Below are 21,252 nucleotides of genomic sequence, written 5' to 3'. Positions count from 1 at the left end.
AGCTTAGCGCACGGGTGGGCGGCGGGCCTCGTGCGCGGCTGGGGTGAGCGGGGGGTGGGGCGGCCCCGTGTCCGCGCGCTGCCCGGCCGTTGGGGCCGTTGAGAGGGCGGCAGCCGGGGTAATGGTGCCCGCGCCCCCTTAACGGCTCCTCTGCCCTGCGCTTGCCTCGCCCTCACTGTTTCCTTCTTCCCTCCCCTCAGGACATGGCGAAGAGCCTGAGGAGCAAATGGAGGAGGAAGATGCGAGCGGAGAAGAGGAAGAAGAACGCGCCCAAGGAGCTGGAGAGGCTGAAAAAAATCTTGGGAACCAACGCGGATGTCGTCATGGAGGAGGTCAAGGAGGTGGCGACCGTGCTGCCCCCCAAGAAGGTCCTCGAGCAGGGGGGTGAGTTGGGCTCTCGCTGGGCGGGGATGGAGTTACGGGGAGGGCCCCGCTGGCAAACCGGCCCAGGCCCCACGGGAGGCCCAGGTGCTCGCGCCGGCTGTCACGCGGCCCTGGGTTGCCCAAGGCCTGCGTTTTGAGTGCCCGGCTGTCTTTAACTCCCGCCCCCACCCCCGGTCACGTTTCTAGGGTGTTTTTCTCTATACCAGTTCTTCAGCTGCAATCACCCAAGTGCAGGGACGCCCTGCGGTGTATTTGTTATTGTTCCTGTGACTTCCACTATCGTGATCAGACTTACGATTATTGCAGGTTGAGAATAGTGAGTTGGAAAACCAAATCTTTATCTTTTAAAGCCAAAAGAAGCTATTAAACCATTGAATCTGGTCATTTCACAATATTAGCTTCTATGTTGCATCTGGTCACTTGTGGAACAAGCTTAATAACATCTGATTTTAAGTATGTAGTATCTTATAGAGAGACATGTCTTTGTGAAGATATCAGGTGAGTGAGGATTCATCACTTAGCAGTTCTTCCAATCACAGCATTATATTTGCGATTAAACTGGAGATAGGATATAATTTCCCTTGTAGTTTAAGGAGGACACTAAACATATAAAATTTGGACCTAAATCTAAAGTAATTTTGTACAGATTTTATCAAGAAGAGAGTGGGGTTTTTTTTCCTTTTTTAAATGTACTGTCTCAAGGTAGGGGTAGTAGGGACCCTGTTTTTGTATGTTAATTAATGCTGCATTGCACATGGTGCAGGAGTGCGTGGTATTAGGTGTCTACAGATAATGCCATTTTTCTTTCTATTCCTTGAATAGGATGTAATCTGTAAAGGAAGTAACCCAGGAAGTGGAAACAAAGGTTTTAAATAGCTACGTACTGGACAGGACTCAGAAAGACACCTTCTCTTTCCAAAACTGCAGTCCAAACTAAATCGTAGTCTTTTTTTGCTTCTCCAATTTATGCCAGTTAAGCTGTTAACAATATTGCTGATGTGAGCTTTTTATGTGGCATGCAGAAGTCTCTTGAGACATCAAGAGAGGGAAATGTTGTGAGGTTGAATAGCAGAGCCTATAAACTATATTGAAAATGGAAGTAAAATGCTATATAAAAATACTTGCCCAATTAAGGGTAGCTTGGAGTATAATTTGTAATTTTATCCGTCGTTCTGATTTCTCCCATAAAGCAGAAGTAGAAGTTGTTCTTCATGGGGTTGTTAGGATTGAATTTCCACAATGTTTTGGAACATTGTCAGCCTTCTGATGCTGAAGCTGGAGGAAACATCGTTGTCTCTTAAACCTAGTTTCTGAAGGAAATGCCTGGCTGTCTGTCATTCCTGCACGCCCTTCCAACTCTGCTGGCAACTTTTCTACAAGTGGCCAATTTCACTCAGCCTTTGTGGAGAGATAGCAGCCTCAGAAATACCTAAGTATATATATATTTCACAAAACAGCTACAAGTTTTGTGAAAATAATGGTGTCTTCTTTGAGAGGACTCTTCAGCACTAACTGTGGACACAAGGGAGTTCACATTGCAAAATGTTACAAGAGACTGAAGCAGCTGAAGGCTTCATTCCGAATACACACTTTCCATAGATAGTGAATAATTTTCCAGCCTAAGAAAATATATAGGTACGTTAGGGATAGTTTCCTGTGGTACTTTAAGGTATTTTTCACAGCACACTGTGAAATAATTTTTTTCCCCAGTTTTTGTTGTTAGGAAAAAAAATAATGGAAGGTCTGGCTAGCCTTTCATCAAAAATGGTTTTGTAACAGTTTTTCAAGCTCTGTGGGCATGCACACTGTTTTTCAAGATAATCATATCCATTGCGTCTGCTTCAATTACATACTTTTATAGCTTTTTCTCCTTTGGTCCTTTTCTCTTTGTCTTTAACCCCTTTGATAGGTTTTCTTTTTCTTTACGTTCTTGGACAACTTCTGTTCAGTAGGTTTCTTCCTGTTACTGACTCCTACAACATCCTTGAGATTGCAGAGTATGATGAAAATGTTGTGCTATGTGAACAACTGGTATTTTTTGTCCAGGAGTATCTCTTCATTTAGTTAATATTGCAGCTGACATATATTGTGGATGTGCTTTTTTGTAGTCAGAATTTGTGTAACAGATTAACCTCAATCATATGATAGGACAGGAATCAAAGAAGCAGCTTATGGGGAGTTGGTTTTCTTGGGGAATTGGTTTTGTTGTGTTGTGTTGTTGGAGGCCATCTCTTCTTCTATGACGTTTGGAAAACGGCGCTCTTAAGAAGGCCTCATGTTGTGTTTCTCTGATGGCTCAGGAGGCTTCTGGAGCTGGGACTCTTTTTGCTGCCTGTCCCATGCTGGATCAGCCTTTGGTTGTGGCAGTAGGCCCCTGTGCTGATTGTCTGCTGACTGCAAGTATTTGTATCCCAACTTCAGGAGTCCCTAAGCTCATTTCTGTGGTGCAGATCCCTGTAGACTATCAGCATGCTTCAACTATTGAAGCAGCACGTCGGCCTTTTCCTCATGAACTTTGTCTCCCAACATAAGATAGGCTCAACAGAAGAAAGTCTTTTTTCCTCTCTGTAAAAGCTTGTGATAAAGCTTTTAGAGTTGCACATGGATGGTTTGGAAATAAGATTGAAATTAAATAGTAGAACCCAGTTCAAATCTATACTTAACAAGGTGTTCTTCTTGTAGCCTTGTTATCTCACTGAGACATGATATTCCTGTGGTGTTGGCTAGCTGGGGATGCCATTCTTGGGAGTGACCATGTCAGAAGCAGTCTTCCTGATCCTAGAGATTAATCCTCTATGTCTGTCTCTAAATATATTAGATTTGACCTCATGCTCACTTCTTGAGGCAAATGTAGCATCACTGACTCGTGCTTCGTACCGTCATTGTATTTCAGTTTTTCTCTTTATTCTTCTCTTTACCTGTCTTCATTTTCCACTCAAACTAATTTAATTTTTTGGAACAGATTTTAAGCATTACATCATAAAAAGTTATTGTGCATATGTTTCAGTAAGCCTATAGCTTCCTGTATGGTTGCAGCATTTGATGGAGACCACACACAATGTTTTTAGACACAGTATTGGAACAGATGGCAGACTAAAGCATAAGGTGCTTTGCCCAGACATGCGCCTTCAGGGAAAATTCTGCATATTTACTATCAGCTGTTGAAGTTCCTGGGTTGCAGTTGTACTGGTTTGGAAAGTGCTTTCTACGTATAAAGCTTTCAGCTCTCTACGTACAAATACAGTTGTGCGTGGGGATATTTTTGTATCATTTTTGTGAATATAGTAATAAAATAGCTTCTATGAAGCCGATTCATGTATTTTACTCACTATAAATACCTTTCTTTTTCAGATGACTGCAAAATGGATGTAGATAATAAACGAAACAAAAAAACTCTTCTAGACCAGCATGGCCAGTACCCAATATGGATGAATTCTAGGCAGAGAAAGAAGCTGAAGGCGCAACGTGTTAAAGGGAAGAAAAAATCAAAATTGGCCAAAGGCCTAGTCTGGTAAAATCAGTTTTGTAAGATCATGAATATTTTACTCACAAAATAAATACCCCAAATAAGTACATGATATTTTTATGCTTGGCCACTGAGTATAATTTATTGTGTTGCACGGACTTTTGAAGAGGCTGTTAGGCCAGCAAATGATGAAAGCAGTATCAACTTGGTATCTGCCGAACTTAAAAAAAAAAATACAAAAAGCGAACTGAGTGCCTTTGAATAGACTAAGTGTGTGTGGTTATCTTTTCTTGGGGGGGGGGGTGTCTCCGTCTTTTATATGCTGAACGCTGAAAATCCTGAAAATAATGAAACTAAATGGTTTTTGTGCTGTGGTCTTTGTCAGTGTTACGTGTCCTTCAGTAAATTTAACCAAAGGATTCTGCAAACTCACCATATCCTGTAAATTCTTCTGTGAAATTACTTTTGTTGCGCCAATTTGTGTTGCTTTTAACATCTGATAATTAACGAAAATGGGCTTTTAACATGTAACCTAAAAGAGTATACACTGAAATCCACACCAAGGCTTCATGAAACTTCTCTAAGTAAAAAGACAAAGTGTCAGTCTGACTTTAATTCACAAAGAGAAAGTTGTTGGAACAAAGAAGTATTTCACTGCTGTCTGTAACGGAAATATTGTAGGAACTACGTAACTGGAAGTAAAACTGATTATTATTAGTATGAGAGAATGCAAATGCACAGATTGGAAATAAAATAGTTTTATTTAAGACATTTTCCGAGTTTTAGTGAAGTACATGAGAATTTAATTTTCCGTATGTATTTTTGGTAGCCTTTTATTCCTCTTCAAATGGTACTCGTCTATCCTATGCCCACATTGTAAAGCATGATAAAATATTGCATGATTGTGTAACAGATGCCATTTATATGTGATTAGCTACAGTTGGTTGCATGTTACCCAGCAATAACATGCGATGACAGATGCAAGAATTAGTTGCCCTGAAAGCTTGTGTTTTTAAAATATCTCTCATTTCAAGGATGGAAATAATTACAGTACCGGTCCTGCAGGATGTTGCTTGTTGAAGTACCATTCATCGATACAGAGCACAACCTTTGTCCAGCTTCATACAAGAGGGGATCCACGTTTTGTAATTGCCCAGAAATTGTGATACATGTCTGTTGTAATAATTTGGACATAGGAAATAGGATTTATTCTTTTAAAAGTAATTACAGTAGCTTATACTGTGCTAAAATCCACTAAGAAAAAGTCAACCTGATAGAACATTAAATTTTTCTGGAAAAATACAGTGTGCTTTTTATTATTGTTAGGAGAAAAGTATCCTGTTGCTCAGGTGAAGAACTACAGAGGTGTTGGAGGAAATACCAATGCGTCTTCTGTTTTCACGTACATTGAGAGTTAATGAGACTTGGTAAGATGTATAGATCAAAGTTCACCAAATTATATGCCATTAATAACTTTGTACTTCAAAAGTATTTCCATTAAGTTGATAATACTCCTGCTAAAAAACAGATGCTGCTCTTAATTCATTTTTTTGTCTTATTAGGGTCTAGATTTCAGTATCAAGTATGTTAGCATTTAGATTAGTACTACTTTAAAAATTGGTTAATATGGAGGAAGGTGTTCTTTAAGGTTCGTAATTATGTTTATCCAGAAATGGAATGAAATGAACAGTCAGTTTGTATTTCTTTACTATTTTAATGATGTAGGCTGTGTTTTGCTTAATGAGTATTTTGGGGAGTTGGGGGGGGGGAGCTTTTCGGGTTTAAGTGCTAACAATTTGGTTTTCTTCTGTAGGGTAAGCACAGTGCTATTTTTTACATGCTTGTTGGTAAATCAGATTACTTTCAAGCAGCTGCTGGTAGGAAAGCAGACTGCTTTTCCTGAAGGGAGATAATCAAACTGGCAAAGTGCTCCCATTTCAGTGTACGGCTTCAGAGTCAGTTTATTTTCATTCTTTAGGTGCACAGCCATACTCTCTGTCTCTCATCTTAATCAAAGCTGCCACCACTGTACTTGCCTTATCCTTTCCTCCCTGGAGTTGTTCCACTTCTGCCTCTGCTCCTTCCTCTATAAGAGAAAATGATCTGCACAACTGAGTACTCCTTATTTCTGCTTTTGTGACCTACCCCTGAGCTTTGTTGCACAAATTTATTAGTCTACTGCTTTTGTGACCAGATTAGGGATTTGAATCTCAAATGAGAGACAGCAGACACTGCACTGATCTTATTCAGCAGTTGCTTCCTACCAGCTGAAACAATACTGGCTGTGTGAGGCATTTCCTCCACTGTGTCCAGGATAAAGTCAAACAGGTTCACTTAAACTACAGATATTTTAAGGCATCCTGTTTGATTTTTGAGCTGAAACAGGATAAGAAAGGAATAAACCCTAGTCTTTACTGGAAGGCAGCTCTTAGTCTGGTACCGATGTACTTTTGTGTACAGCATCACAGCTCACTTGGGTGAGGAAGGGTTTTGAGAGCCTGGTTGGGTAGGATCTGTAATCTGGGCTGAAGGCTGGCTTGTAGACAGACAGCAGGAACCTGGCTAAATGTGCAGCACGGATGTAACCTCAGAGGTTGAGTCACAGATGTGGCAGGAAAATTTTACCTTCTAGGATTTCAGCATATACTATATATGGATATTGTAATTTTGTGTCTGGTTGCATTAGATCTGCTTTGAGCAGCTATTTTTGAACATGAATACCACCTTTTTATTCATCATTGAATATTCAGTTTACATTGCTGAATCTGCACCACATTCTGTGTGATCAGTTAATGAAAAAAATCCTTCTTGTTCCTTTACAATATAAGGTGAATTTAAACATACTAGGTTTTGACTGAAATATATGTTTAAAGAGCCTGTAGAGGGATTTCCTAAGTAGTAAGTTATCTGCCTCTAAACAACATTCTAATTAGATCGTAATTTGTTGATCTTTATCTAAAAGTTTTTTTTAAAGTTGTGATTGGGGGAGAAAAGTTTACAGTTGATTAAACAGACTGATGGAAGTCTAAAATTGTGTAACTGAAACAGCATTGGCAGAGGTGGGGTTTTTTTGAGTGTGTAACTGCACTATTATGAAACAGCTTTGTTGAAAATTCCTACCATTGTAACTCTCGTCACCTACCTGTGAAGTGCTGTGGTAGCTGTATTTCATGGACCTATGAAAGGTAGGGGAAATAGCGTAGGCAGTTTTGAACTACAAGCATAAATGCTAGAACTGAAAGAATTAAATATTGTCATTTTATTGAAATGTGTATAAAGTGTGTGTGTACAGTATAAAATCTGCATTAGCAAATTGCTAAATGTCCTGCAGTTTGTTGGCAGTTTCCTGAGAAGATGACAGCATCTGCCCTTTTTGACACAGTATGCAGGACTTGGTTTTGACGTGAGTTACTTCAGATGCCTACAATAACCAGTGGTGGTGGTAATGCAGTTCCTGGGCTTTTCTGGTAACTCATTCCTGCTCTGGGACACCTTCTCTGCAAGTGGGTTGGGGAGCTAATCTAGGTGAGGTATACTGAAAATACTCCTTTTTTCTCCCATGTTTTTTCAGCTGGATCAGTTTCCAGTCTTACTCTTCAAAAAGTGGTGTCAGTAGGAGGCAATACAAGACTGGGAACAAATAGCCGGTGAAGGCAGGGCTGTGTGAGGCAGTCCTCTTGCTTCAGCACTGCTTGCTGAGCTATGTGCTTGTGGGCCACCTTTTCTCCTATGGCACTGGCAGCTCTTTTTCTTAATGCAGCCACCATGCAGTACAGCGTTTTGAAGATGGAGAGAGGTTCTGGAGATTACGTCAAGCAAATGCATTGAATAGTGGCTTTGAAAGTTTTATTCACTGGAGGCTATAGTATTAGAATAACTGAGGTCAATGTTCCTTCTTACAGTCGCCGTTAAGTTTTGCTGTAACACTCGGACAGCATAGGCTCCGCTGGTGCATGTAGTCAGCTGTGAGCTTTTACAGATTATTTCCATTTCTTTTATCTTCGGCTTTATCTGCAGCCGACACTGTGGTTAAGAGTAGACTAAATCTGGTTTGGGGATGTCTAGTACTGGAGAAAGAATGTAATGGCCACATGATGCAAAGTGCATCAAAGTGACCCTGATACATGGTCACAACTTTAGTTTTTTAAAAAAAAGTGGCCCTCCTTTATCTATACAAAAGCTTTATACTGTATGTCTGTTTCTGATATGCTACCTTTTCTTCCTGCGGCCTAAAGAGTCGCTTGGGTTCTAGCGAATTTGGTGGGAGCTGGATGTCTGATCTGTATCAGATTTGTCGTGTGAATTTGTCTGGTATTATCAGACATTAGCCTTAGCATTGCAGAAATTTGAGAGGTGCAAAGCAATCTATTCCTCTGGGTGGCATGGTCTTAATTGAGTTATGGCAGTTGTGGGGATGATTAGAGTCTGAAACAATAGCAATGAATTGCTCTCTGCAGGCCAGAGTTTTGCCATCAATTTTAACTTATCTAAGGGTGAGGTTTCAGGGGGAACTGAGCCATCTGGTAGCTTACTGCTGCAGGAAGAGGCTCTTCTTTTCAACTTTTTCCCCTCCCTTCTCCAGCTGCACTGCCCAATTCATCATTTACTGCTTCAGCAGAAATAGACATTGGGATTTCTATTTTTTTTTTTTTTTCTGAGCTAAAAGTGAGAGAGAACTGACGACTTTCTTCCCTTTAATAAGCACTGCACAGGTGTGACAAGCCCCCCATGCCCACTGTCCTTTTATTCTTCCTACACTACTCCAGAGTTCCGATTTCAACTTTCCCTTATCAATAGCAACAGTATTCAAAGGAAAAGAGAAGGCAGAATTGGAAGAGTATGATTTTTGCACTGCCCCCTCTCCCTCTTCCCAATTGCTTTAACATCACTCTGCAGGTCTGTCATTTTTCTGATGCGCATATATTGATAGAAAAAGTCTGAAATGTTAGAAACAGTACATGGTATGGCAGCAGAGGGTTGTGTGCCAAGGGTCCTGCACAAGGTAACATGAGGACTGCTTTATGAAGGTCTTGTATACTGAGAGCAAACAATCAGTGACTTGTTTTCCTCCAATTTCAATCTAGTCAACTATTCAGGAGACTGTGAAGGTTATGAGTTATATTCTGGTTTGGTAAACTATTATTTAGCATCTTTTCTCTCTAATTGCAGTTAATTTTCTTGCAAGACTTCTAAAGTCTGGACGTAGATTTTATAGCATTTTTTAAACTTCTGCTTTTAACCAGAAATCGGGTTTGTGGACAGTATTTCGGAAAACAAAGGCGCAGTTGTCTCAGTGCTGCTCATCCAACTCAATCCAACAGATCCCTCCATACCTGTAGCTGTTATGTGAAACACGTATAATGTGTCTTTTTTGAAAGCTGGCAAATTCATGATGCATAGGTGCAACACCTATTCCATGCTATGGCTTGCTACCTTGTGTCTTTAAATTACTTGGACAACAGACATTCTGTAAGCTTGGCTTTGACGGATTGTAACAAATGTACGAAACAACAACTTTTTACATCTATTGATTGCGCTTCCTGGTCTGGCTCCATAAGCCTTACAGTTAATTTCTGTCCATCTTGCTTCTGCCAAATGTGACAGAACTCAGTGCAGAGCGGATCAGAGCCATAGGTTGTCTCGCAAGTGAATACAAAAGATTTCTAGGAAGGATTAGAGGGAGGGCTGTGTGTCAACAGCTTCTTGCTTGCAGTCTCAGATTTAGATCATGATCACTACTGCTACTGAACATCGCCACCCCAAATGCAAAATTCAGTTTGTTCACTTAATATAACAAATATATGCAAAAATATATTTAAAACTAAAGTGTTTGTGAGAAGTAATTTAGAAAGCCCTGATGCATTGCTTTTTTCTAAACTTCTTGCACGCCCCTGGTATTGCCAGAGGACGCAAAGAAGCCAGAGACCGGAGTGCACTGGCTTATGTGGGAAGCAGATGCTGGAGCTGTTAACTGGTTATTTTTTCGCTCCTACGTGTTCTTAAGACCATCTGATTTCTTGTGAAAATGGCACAAGGTTAGCCACGCTTATTCTAGAGCAACTGCAGCTGAAGTACGGTCCTTAGACAAGTAGTTGCCTGGTATGCTCATCATAGCCTTGGCTGTTACTGTGTTGAACAGAAAAAACATTTAATTCCTTGAGTGTAAGACCAGGGTGTAAGATCATCCATGGGAAAGATTACAGGTCGGTCTGTTGATGCAAGTACTTTAGGAACCACTGCTCCAATATAGGGTACGGTGTTTATATATACAAACACCTATGTTTTTATACATACACCTATGTTTTTATCTGTCCCTTTTAAAGAGGCAACTGAGTGAATGTCAAGCACTAGGCCTCCTCTTTTTCTCTCTGGAGGAAGAAAATCACATGTAATATAGATCTCTTACTTTTGTTATGTTGCTTGCTGTTTAAAATGAATACTAATCTGCTGAGCCCTCTAAGTGTCCAGTATTTTAAAATGTTTGTCATAAAACTTAAAAAAAAGAAAGCTTAAAAATGCAAAAATAAATCTGCAGTTCTGTTCCCTTAGCTAACCTGTATGAAGGTAATAGCCAATGCGTGTCCTTAACACATGCTATCGGAGCTCATCTCCAGAATTTCATCCCCTGCTACTCATAGAGAGGCTGGTTTGAGGAAGTAATCTTTTTTCTTGTGGAAAAGAAGCTTTTTTTCCTAACTCCTCGCCAAGCTCCTGACAGATACTCCCAGCAATGGGAACTGGGTCTGTGCTTCCATGTCCGGCGATCGCCCTGTAACAGTGATGGGAGGAGGAAGCAAAAAGGATGCCAGGCAATGTATTTCCCCGGTCACCATCTCAGCGTTTCACTGTCCATAGCAGCAGCATCCAAATTCACCAGTAAGAGAGACTGGATTATCTGTCATAGGGCCCAATGGCATCACCCCCCAAACGAGCGAGTGAAATCCAGCAGTGACACAGATGCAGCGAGTCAGTGGCTTCAGGCCGTTTCCTCCTAACCGTGCTACTGGCATCGCTAACCCGACCGGCTGCGGGTATTGTGGGAAAGACGCTGTGAAGAACGAGCCTCTCTCCAAGGAGCAGCCCGAGAGGGCGGGGAGCCTTCCTGCAGCCCGGGCTTTGCTTCGGAAGCCGCTGCCCGGTAGATGGCACCAGCGGCAGGGGAGAGGCGGCGGGGCGCGCGGCAGCCCCGCCCCGCCCCGCCCCGCCCCGCCCCGCCCGGCGGGCGGCGGGGGGGAGCCAGACCAGCCTTTGAAGGGGTTCCCGGCTCAAGGACCACTGGGAGAAATCGCGTCTCTAACACCCTGTACAATATTTTTTCGTTTAGGAAAGGTCATTAGTTTCCCACCGGGGCACGCATTAATTGCAGGAAAACGCTCAGCGCTGTGTATGTTGCTGAATACTGCGATATTCTGCTGCAGTCTGCGTGGGGTTTGCTGTGGGTGTTTCTAGTGCTTTTAGCGTCACCGTTTTCCTCGCTGTCAGAAAAACTGCTGGAACTATTGTCAGATATTTTGTCCCAATAAAGAGTGACATTTAAATGTGTAAAATCAGTTCATATTTTTACTGATACTCAGTTATCTTCTAAAAATGTGGTAAAAGTGCTACTTGATATGAATGCTTCCCCAATCTATTTTTTTTTTTCCCTTAAACGTGTCACTTTTCCAGAAAAGGACACAAAGGGATCCATGACTTCTTCTGATATCTAGTGTTTTGCTTTCAAAAGGAAGGTTCTTGAAAAGCCTTTTATCAATCAACTGAAATGTTTTAATGAATATTTCAGAAACTCGGTAGAAAGCCGAGTTGTTTTATATTTGCTTGTTTTATTTGGATTTTAAAATGTCCACATGGTGATTTCAACTAAGGTACTGTGTCAGGGAAACCCAGGAATGAAGTTGACCAGAGACAAGTAAAAATGCCTGTGTTGTTTTCATTGTCCAAATGTAATGATGTGCAATAATTTAAACCAGCAGTTTCACATGGTTAAAAATGAATTGGATTTTTTGAAATTCTAAAAGTAACCTCAGAAACACCAAAAAGGATAACTGTTTGTGTTAGGTTAGAATTAGTTTTGAAACCACAAAAACTGTTTTCTATGCATTCATCAAAAAAAACCCAAACCAAAAACGTGGTTTTATTTTTAGCAATGCATAGAAAAAAATTTTGTTCTTATACCAACAAACACTGTTACAACAAAGGCATCCATTCCTGCAACTATCATTGAAGCTGAGAAAAATAAAATAATCTTATGTATGTCAGGAGTAAGATACAAGCAAGAAAATATAAAATTAGAGAGAAAAAACATTGTAAAAGTACAAGATTCACTCTGTAATAAAAACATGGAAAACAAGGTTTCTTTATCTAAACAGTAATTTAAAAAACAAATACACAGTGATACAGTTGAATGAATTTGTGGAATAATATTTAAAACTGAAAAATATCTTTTAAGTTATAAGAAAATAAGTGTTGCTTAACCTGGAGAAATTGATTCATACTTGAAAAAAATGTAAGTTAGATACAGATTTAGTTTGCATAAATCTATACAAATAAACTAAATTTATGTTGTGTCTAAACTTGCCAGTTTCAGTGAGTGGGAATTTTGCTATTTGTTTGCCTGGAAACAAAGATTAAAGCTTAAAAAAAAAATAGAGAAGCTGAAGTTCCAGCTTTCATTAAAGAAAAACAAATGAAAGTAAAATGTGCAAAAAAGTTTTTGCAGAACTTTTTCAAATGTCAATTAAACTTCTAAATAAATTTGAAACAAATTTTTAAAATAATAATAATAACAATAATAATATCTTTCATTCACAATCTTTATGGTTTAGGATCTTATTTCTGACAGAAATCTCACTAACACAAAAAAGTAAACCAACGAATGCAGCTTCTGGTCTGCCCTGATATCTTTAGAGATTGTTTCATGAGAAACAGAGGGCCCACAGCTTTCGTTCACTTTTAGATGTAATGTGAATTTGCTGTGGAAGGAAATTAAATAATTTCCAAAATGATCTTTCCCAAGTATCTTTTTGCGTTAAACAGGGTTTGGATTCAGTGGCTCCTAATGAATTCGGATATGTTAACAGTGACTGGATCGTATCCAAATATGACTTGATGGGAAAGCCATTAGTTTTCTTCCCTGAGGTTACACCAGGATCCCATCTGGTGATTGCTATTAAATGTGGATATGTTCTGAAAAAAAGAGCTTGTATTGGATTCTAGTATGAATTACTGGGAGTGCAGTTTCTTGAAGTTGCATTCATGCATGTCAGGGAAGCTGAGTTTGAGTACCTTAAAACTTGTCAAAAGGAATGTGTTGCTCACATGACATAAGCCTTCAGGTAATTTTTTTTCTTCTGTGGCAATTGTTTTCGCAATAAAATTGTGTTTGCGATCAGCAAAAATGTATTATTATGGAAAAACACTTATGAGAAAATCAAAAGCAAAACCAATCATTAAAAGCAATTTTATATTTGATTGTAGCTACCAAGTGCTTACCCTAAAATAACAACTTTAATTATCAAGTGAGTGCCTGAACACCTTTCCTCCTTAGTGGGACGAAATCTAAATCCCATTTACCTTTCCTCCAAGCTATCCAGAGCACTTAGGCAAGTTGTTTCATATTTATATGCAGTGTTAGGGAGAAAATCTTAAGAGGATCAGAAACATATGTTTGTCTCAACAAAGAGGAAATGCTCATCCATTTTCAAAATCTTATAAATTCTTGGAAAATACAGCAGTACATTTAAAATAGTAAGGCTAATGGTTGTATGCAGCATATGTTATTTGTGAACACTACAACTAATAATTACATGCAGGGAAAGATTACATTTCTTTCATAAAGAAAAAATTGTGTTGTTCAGCTTTTTTTTTTTCTTAACAAACCAATTATTAGCCAGGGCAAATTGACCCTGGTTTTGATCAAAGGAGCAATTCATTTCATCCTGCAAGTCCTGCAGCCTCAGTACTATCTGTTGTTGCGGAATGTACGGGTCTTCTTTAGCTGCCGACCCCATCCAGGCATGAGAAAAGGGAGTGAGGAAAAACCTATAAAGCCCAAAATAAAACTGCGGATTCTTCTGGTTCTTGTCAGGTTCAGTTACAGTGGGGCAGAAACAGCAGTAAATTCACTGAGGCTCTATCAGATCAAAACAGCTCCGTTATAAATATCATTCATATAAACCATGTGGGCAAGAGAGAAACTGTCAGAAGAAGGGAAGGGAAAATAGGTCTTCTGCACTTCAATAAATTATATGATGTTTTTATAGATTATAACATAAAAAATTAAAACTTAACATATGTATGCCTATACATGTGTGAATGCCTGTATGTGTGCATACCCACACGGTAGTATTAACTTAAACATTCAAATGTTATAAATCCAAATACTTTAATAAAATACAGAGATTTCAGTGATGGTAGATAAAATTAGAATACGGTATAAATCTAGAACAAGAGCTTTGAAGAAGTGTTTCACATTTTCCTCAGGAGTTGACTCAATGACTTGAGCACTTGAAGTGCTTCTGATGGGATGAACGACGTGGTCCTGCTTGGCTTTGCAACTGGTGAGTAGCTCAGAGGGCTGTGATCATTAAAGGTGATGACCTTTAAAGGTGATGGGGAGGTGATGACCAAAGCCCTTGTTTACCTACACAGTTGATAGAAGAAGGTTGTTTCCTATGTCTCCCTGTTGTCATTGAAATGATCAGTAAGAATCTTAATGACATACAATTTTGCCAAGTTCTCCGTGCTTCATAGTGATGTGTTTGGGTTTTTTACATTTTGAGACACCTTGACACTGTTATTGGAGTACAATTAACAATTCATTTACATGAAATATCTAGAAGTTGCCAGATGGTAATGCGCTTCCCCTCCTTTCCGACCTCAGCTAGATCTAGAGCAGTTGTCTTAGCTACCCGAGTTCATTAACTAGTGAGAGGTTAATATATATATGTTGGTTCAGTAAAGCATAAATGAGAGAGAACACACTAACAAAACCATTAACATTGCAATGACTACAGCTATACAGTAAGAGAATAGGAATACATTAAAATGATGGGAGTGCACCAAGCCTTTTAACAAGGGAATTAACTTTGTTACAGAAGTTCATGAGAAGTGAAGCTACATACACATTGCATGCTGTCTACCAAAATGAGTAAATCTGTTTTCTTCTTTAAAATTGTCATACTTTTGGGCACACTGCTAACTTTGAGCTTTAATTATTTTTTTTAAAAAACAATTTTCAAGTGTTTTTTTTGCCACTGTCTCTTGATTTCTTGCCTGGGGGAGCTGAGGTCATTGAGTTCTACTGTCAATGCCATGTATTTGCTGGTTTAGGTCCCGAGTCAGCTAAACACACAGATACTTGCTTAACTTCAAAGGCGTAAACCATGGGCTTCAAGATAAGGTTGGTGCTTATCTGCTCAGGGTAGATTTCTCACTGCCTTACAGGTCAGTCCTTAATGACCACAGGAAGTAAAGCCAGAGCCAAAGAAAAATGAGGTTCAATGGAAACCAGGAACACAGAGGAGGAAAGTTACAGAAATGGGAACCCTGACTTCAAAACTGTGAAGCAAAAAGACCCACTGGCTGCCCCCAAAGCTACCTCTGTTCTTCTCTGTTGGGTTCTCATGTGCATTTGGTGCCTATAATGGTGTCTCTAGTCATGTCCAAAACTATTGCAGACTGATACCACATCCTTAAGCACAGCTGGGAAGTCAGAGCAGCATACATTTCCTCCAGCTTTAGATTCTTTATGTTAGACACTTTAATCAGAAGTGGTTATCCTTCGCTCCCTTTTCAATCAGTGGAGGAAATAAGGGACAGCTCAAGGGGATATTTAATCTCATTTCTGTTGACTATTTCTGCATCTACTAATGTGTTGTCCTCTGCCCACTTCTGTCCACTAACTACAGTGAAAGTCTCAGGTGAGTTACTTAGATTTGACCTTTAGCACAGGGACGCCCAATGTCTCTCTCCCAAAGTTTCCTCTTTCCCTCCCACACTCCCTTCCCAACCAGTAGAGCCCACAACCTGGTAGCTGAAGCCACAGGGCAACAGGACAGAAGGGCTTGACTCCTTGCAAGCAGAACTTGTGCCTTGCATTAACCTTGAAACTATTGCATTAATGGGGCTGCTCCTCCAACCATATCTGAAAAGACAACTGTTAAGGTTTTGGGGAGGAAGGATGTAAGCAGCAGCCAGCCCTCGAGAGAGCTTCCCAGGCCATAGATTCCAGGTGAGCAGACGTCTCCTGTTAGTCCTGGATGTCGCACTTCCAGGGAGGGACAAGATTCAGGAAACATCTTGAAGTGGATATTCAGCAGACTCTGACTCTTTTGCAAAGCCACTTATTGCTCTTATTGTAAAGAGTCATTAGACATCAAAGCCTAAGGATCTCCACTGAAGTCTGCGATCCTGAAGCTTAACATTGAGCACTTCCCTTTTTTGGAATTTATGTCTTTTGTTGAGGGTTGCTGTGAGGGCTCAAGTCAATAACTTTTGCACATGCAGGTGTGTATAAAGTCTCAGGAGTTTGAGATTTTCTGGCATAGAGGAGAAGGGTAACAGCACTAGGCTCTGAAGCTGCTGCTGCTAATGCACTGGCAGGCCAGACCTAGCCCATGTGCATTTGTGCTATGAAAGAACACAAAAAAGCTACAGCTCTCTCATTTTAAAACTGAAGGAAAAGTTTGGCAATACCTTTGATGGAGTCGCCGTTCTGGTGACCTCACTACTGCTAGGATATCAGAAACACCTCCTCTCACCGGGAGTTATCCTTCCTGCTCTGCCATATGTTGGCTTGGAGTGGGGAGGATTATCAGTAGCACAGCCAGAAATAGTGGGGTGGCTGTTTATCCAGAGGTGAATCAGAGTGCATGCACTGGGCCAGCATTGGCTGTGGAAAGGATACTCTGAGTATTGCTGATGTCTGAATGTATAGACATCCTTTGTAAGGTACGTTTCTGTGTCTCTTCTTGACTACAGATGATGAATGATATTTTTCTATAATTTTATTTTCTGCTGCAGCTGCCGTCCGACCTTCTAAAGTAAAAATCTATAAGCTACTGCTGTAAGTCACTAGGTGGAAGCATCTACCTTAGTACTGATAGCATAAATCCTTACTAGAGAGGTAAGCTTTCCAGTTCCTTTCTCATCTTTAATTCTGCATCACATTACACAATGTCTCATTATCAAACGCTGTAAATTGTAGTCCTATTATTTTCTGGTTCAGCAAAATACTCCAGCACAAGCCCAAGTCCACCCTAGGCCCTGACCCTGGAACGTTTGGGAATGCACTTTATTTTGTATAGTGACTAGTACTTGCAGGGTTGGGACTTCGTTCAGTGAGACATGCAAGTGTGTGTTTAAATTGAGCTCACAGGAGCAAATGCTTGAGTGGCTGAGCTGGGACTAACACGAGTCTTTTTGCCTTGCAAACACCTTTAGCAGAAATCCAGTATGATGCCCTCACAGATGGGCTTTCTGAGCCCCTTCTTTCTGTACCAGTACCTCCCATTTTCTCCGCACTGTGATTTCTCTTCTCACTTTCTCTTTCCATTCAGAGTAATTGTTTGCCTTGGAGAGAAGTCAGGATGCCAATTAGCGATGAGCTGGGCAGCCTGGAGAGTGGTATTGTTATGATGGAAGACATCACTAATTTGAGCAATAGGTCTTCTGCAGCATCGTAGCTCTGTTAACTAGGTAGTCATGATCCACGTGTCCTTCTTTCTCCAGGATTTGGTTTTCTGATTCTTCTCCAAATCTGTTCTGTTCTGGAATATTCGCTGATGTTCTGGAACTGGCCAGGTAGGGGGACAGTAATATTATACAGATAAGGAGGCAAGTGGAGATGGGCCATCCAGCTGGGTGTTGCATTCTGGCATGCCAGAGGCTGAGGCTGCAGGGTGATGATTTCTAGGTCTCTCCGTGCCTGCCAAAAAGGCTTCTCTCTTCTGACTGCTCCCTGCTAGCTCTTTCTGGCTGGAGAAATGATATAAGCGTCTCCTAATCTACTTCAGGCAACAGCAGCAGGGCTAATTCAATTTAAACCACCTAAGCTAACCTGGTAGATTTTGCATGGAAGTGGATTAGCAAGTTCTGAAACCAGCACTTTGCCAGCAGAGCTCCACAGATGATAACCTCATGCAAAGGGACTGTAAGCAACTGTTGGAGGTTGGTGGTATGGAGGCCATACTGCCCCAGCAGTGTTTTATCCTTCTCAGACGTGGCGACTCCGCAGCAGGAGGGCAAACTAGCTAGATCCCAGTCCAACTCTTCCTCCATCGGCAGGTTCTCCCCCAAATGCCAGTCTTTATTGTGGGCAATACATGAATGGGAAAGCACTGAGTTTGCTTTTCATACTGCAGACTACAATGCTGAGAAATAAACAAAAAGAAATCTGTTTTTTACTTGTTAACTGAGCAGTTTTGATTTGAAAATCAGTGACAGACGTCAAACATGGGACCCCACAATGAAATGTTTACAGTGCCATTTCAGAGAGGGACTTCGCTTTGAAATTAAGTCAAAGTATGCGGGAAGTTTGCAGAGCAGGGCATGTGTAGGGGTAGAAAATTAAAGCACAATGGAGCCATCAGCATTCAGGGGTTAGGGAAAAAAGTGGCATTCATATTCCTCATGTTTCTTCTCAATTGGCTAGATGATCCCTTCCATTTGTGGTTATTGGGCTAGCTTTTGTCTTGATTTCCCTGTATTTTCAATTTGCCAGCTTTGACTTTTTGTTACTTTCCTTTATAAATAGCACTAGCGAACTGCAGAGGTCTGCACAATCTATTGTGAAATGGACAAAGAAAACGATTTCTTTATGTCTTTCTTCTGTTTTTCTTGTGCGAACATGTGCAATGTGTTTCATGCAAACCAACGTGTTATTTAGTGCTGACTCTGTAATTGTATTTTAATTTGATGAAGAAATGCTTAACACTCTTGACACTCTTATTTCTACTTCATTTTCTCTTGGAACAGCAGGCGCTGCTTTCCGTAACATAAATGAAGAAGGTTAACTTCTATGATTTGACACTTGGAATGACTTTATTAATAGAATCTGTCTGATTTGTTTACTATTAGCAAACCCCAAATATTCCTCCAAAGAAGAAGTTACTCTGTTAGGCCAGCCATTATATTTATTATACTCACATCTCGTGTTTTATCTCTATAAGGCTCATTTGCTTCCCAGTTCACTCTTTGTTACAGAGGCTAGAGAAAACAATTACAAGGCAACTTGCTTTCGAAAATGTAAAAGTTATAAGCTGCAGTGACTTGGAAAAACCCACGTAACTCTATGGGACAGAAATAATGCGAAGCACATTCAATTGGCTGTGGAAGTACAGAAAACAGGGCCATCAGGAGACACTTTGTGGAGGTAGCTGGCAGTAAATGAGATGTGAATCTCTTGTGCCTTCTGATGGCAAAGCTCCCTTTGCAATTTGGGTTTGTGTTTCAAGAGGCAGCATACAGATGAGGGGAGGAAGTAATTCTTCCCTTGTACAATCACACCTGCAATATCGCTTTTGTACTCCAGGCTGGTGATTAACAGAAAGTATCGTACAAACCAGAGAATTGATTAGAGAAGAGAGCACTGGAATGGGGAAAGCTGCGGGGAAAGGGATTCTCGTTCGTGTAGCCTGGGGGACACACACAGGGGGTGGGTTAGGGGCCATGCTGGCAGCATACACAGTCCAAAAGCTCTGTGCACCATGGGGGCTATACTGATAGGCAAAACCAAGGCAAAAAAACCTCACGATAAATAGGTACTAGAGTGTCAAATGGAAAGAAACCTATGAAGAGGGAAGATACGGGCTGAAGAAAGTGAGGAGAAGCCTTCCTGCGGGTCAGCGGTATGAACTTGCTGACTGCTCTCCCTGGGGAAGTGGCAGAAACCTCATTGTTTGGAGCCTGTGAAACTAGTCTAAACAAGACCATAATAAATGTTTGCTGGAGAACAGTCCTGTGCTGGCAGGGAGTGCTGGGTGACCTAACGGGTCTTTTCCATCTGTAGAGTCTATAAATAACAACAGACGATGCAAAAAAGAAAAAAGTGTGAAACTTGGGCAGGCACTTTTCAGAAAGAAAATCTCTTCCCTAAAACAGACAAAAAGCAATCTGAAATCACCCAAAGACATTTATTGAACCTTATCTAAGTCTGTTTTTACAAAATGTGTTAGTAATCGACTGGCAGGGTGAAACCTTGGGCTGATTGACGTCCGGTGGAGCCCTACCACCAACTTCAGCGGGGCCGGGGCTTCACTGCGAGGGAGGCTGCATCGCCTGGAGCTCTCCAGAGAGAGGACCTCCCCTCTGCACCTCGGTGATGGGGAAGGCCACGGCACCAAGGCAGCACCACGGCTGTATCACTGGCGGGGCTGGCATGTTGTTTCAGGGCCTGCCTGTGCGGTTTCCCTGAAGGCAGAGCCAGGCGGGCGCTTTGTGAGCAGCCGAGGTGATGGCCCCGTCCTCTCACCGCCCTGGCTCCAAGCTGGCAGCAACCTGCTCCTTGCACTGTTTACGCTGTCTCCTTTTGACTGGCAGAGCTGAGGGAGTGCTCGTGTGAGCGTCCCCACCGCAGGCCTGGGGCAGGGATCGCATCCGGCGGAGGGGCGATAACAAGAGGTGGGATGCGGTGGGAGGTGACTGTCTTCTCCATCGGCATGGCTGGACCCAGAGGAGGTGATTGTTCTCTGCCTCACAGTGGACGGGAGAGCATCGACCTGAGGACCCAGCTCTGCCCGGCCCAGCTTTTCCACCCCGGTGTTCCTGAGCACAGCGTACAACTTTACAGCTCAGCGATAGCTGCCCTGGGGCAAGGGGGAGCACTTCCCACCACGGGTGCCCTGGTGTCTCCTCAGCCATGTCCTGAGGCAGGTGAGGGCTCCAGCACACCAGTCGGAGCAATTGGGGAACCAGAGTTGTTTGGTGCATTTTATCAACCAGAACTGAGAAATAAGCGTAGGCTCAAAACAGTTTTTTGTCTCATTTGCCACCCCAAAGAAGAAAGAAGAAGAAAAAACGGGTCACAGCTATTTTAAAACCATCTAACAAAAGAGCAGATAAGTGTTGCACTTCCAGTCTCTCCTTCTCACAAGCCTGCCTCTCCCCCTCGCCCACTGCAGTAATCCCGCAGGGCTGTTTTGTTTGGTTTGCTTGTTTTGTTTGGATTGGAAAATTCCCATTAGTTGTAGGTCAAAAATTGTGGCAGGAAAACTAGAAAGTGAAACCAGCCAGATACATAAGAAAAATGAATGGCCCATGTTCATTATTTTTCCTTCAATTTCAGATGGAGCAGATGTTCTCTCTTTTCTGCTTGTCCCAGAGCTGACACTCTTCTCTCAGTCTTTGTCCCCGCTGTCCTTGAGGATGGTCTGCTCTTGCTGGGCTTTTGGCTCTGCCTACCTTCC

General features: G+C 41.4%; 1 protein-coding gene across 2 annotated transcripts; it reads left to right on the top strand.

Moving 5' to 3' along the window:
- The first annotated feature begins 8 nt into the window (after positions 1-8).
- Positions 9-4,621, top strand: LLPH (LLP homolog, long-term synaptic facilitation factor). 2 transcript variants are annotated; one of them, XM_059816951.1, is made up of 3 exons: positions 9-43; positions 201-384; positions 3,736-4,621. In XM_059816951.1, the coding sequence occupies exons 2-3, from the start codon at positions 204-206 to the stop codon at positions 3,897-3,899; spliced, it is 345 nt and encodes a 114-aa protein (XP_059672934.1). In that variant the 5' UTR covers positions 9-43; positions 201-203; the 3' UTR covers positions 3,900-4,621. The 2 variants fall into 2 exon arrangements, with proteins under 2 accessions (XP_059672934.1, XP_059672935.1); XM_059816952.1 differs by lacking the exon at positions 9-43 and adding an exon at positions 101-118.
- The last annotated feature ends 16,631 nt before the right edge of the window (positions 4,622-21,252 follow it).

This window comes from Gavia stellata, chromosome 4 (assembly GCF_030936135.1).
Source record: "Gavia stellata isolate bGavSte3 chromosome 4, bGavSte3.hap2, whole genome shotgun sequence".
In the NCBI taxonomy this organism is placed as follows: Eukaryota; Metazoa; Chordata; class Aves; order Gaviiformes; family Gaviidae; genus Gavia; species Gavia stellata.
This window is presented reverse-complemented; position numbering and strand designations above follow the sequence as displayed.

Excerpts from the sequence above, each read along its gene's own strand:
- LLPH (XM_059816951.1), top strand. The coding sequence starts at position 204 with ATGGCGAAGAGCCTGAGGAGCAAATGGAGGAGGAAGATGCGAGCGGAG. Across the intron at positions 385-3,735 it reads GAAGGTCCTCGAGCAGGGGG|ATGACTGCAAAATGGATGTA; the intron begins GTGAGTTGGGCT and ends TTTCTTTTTCAG.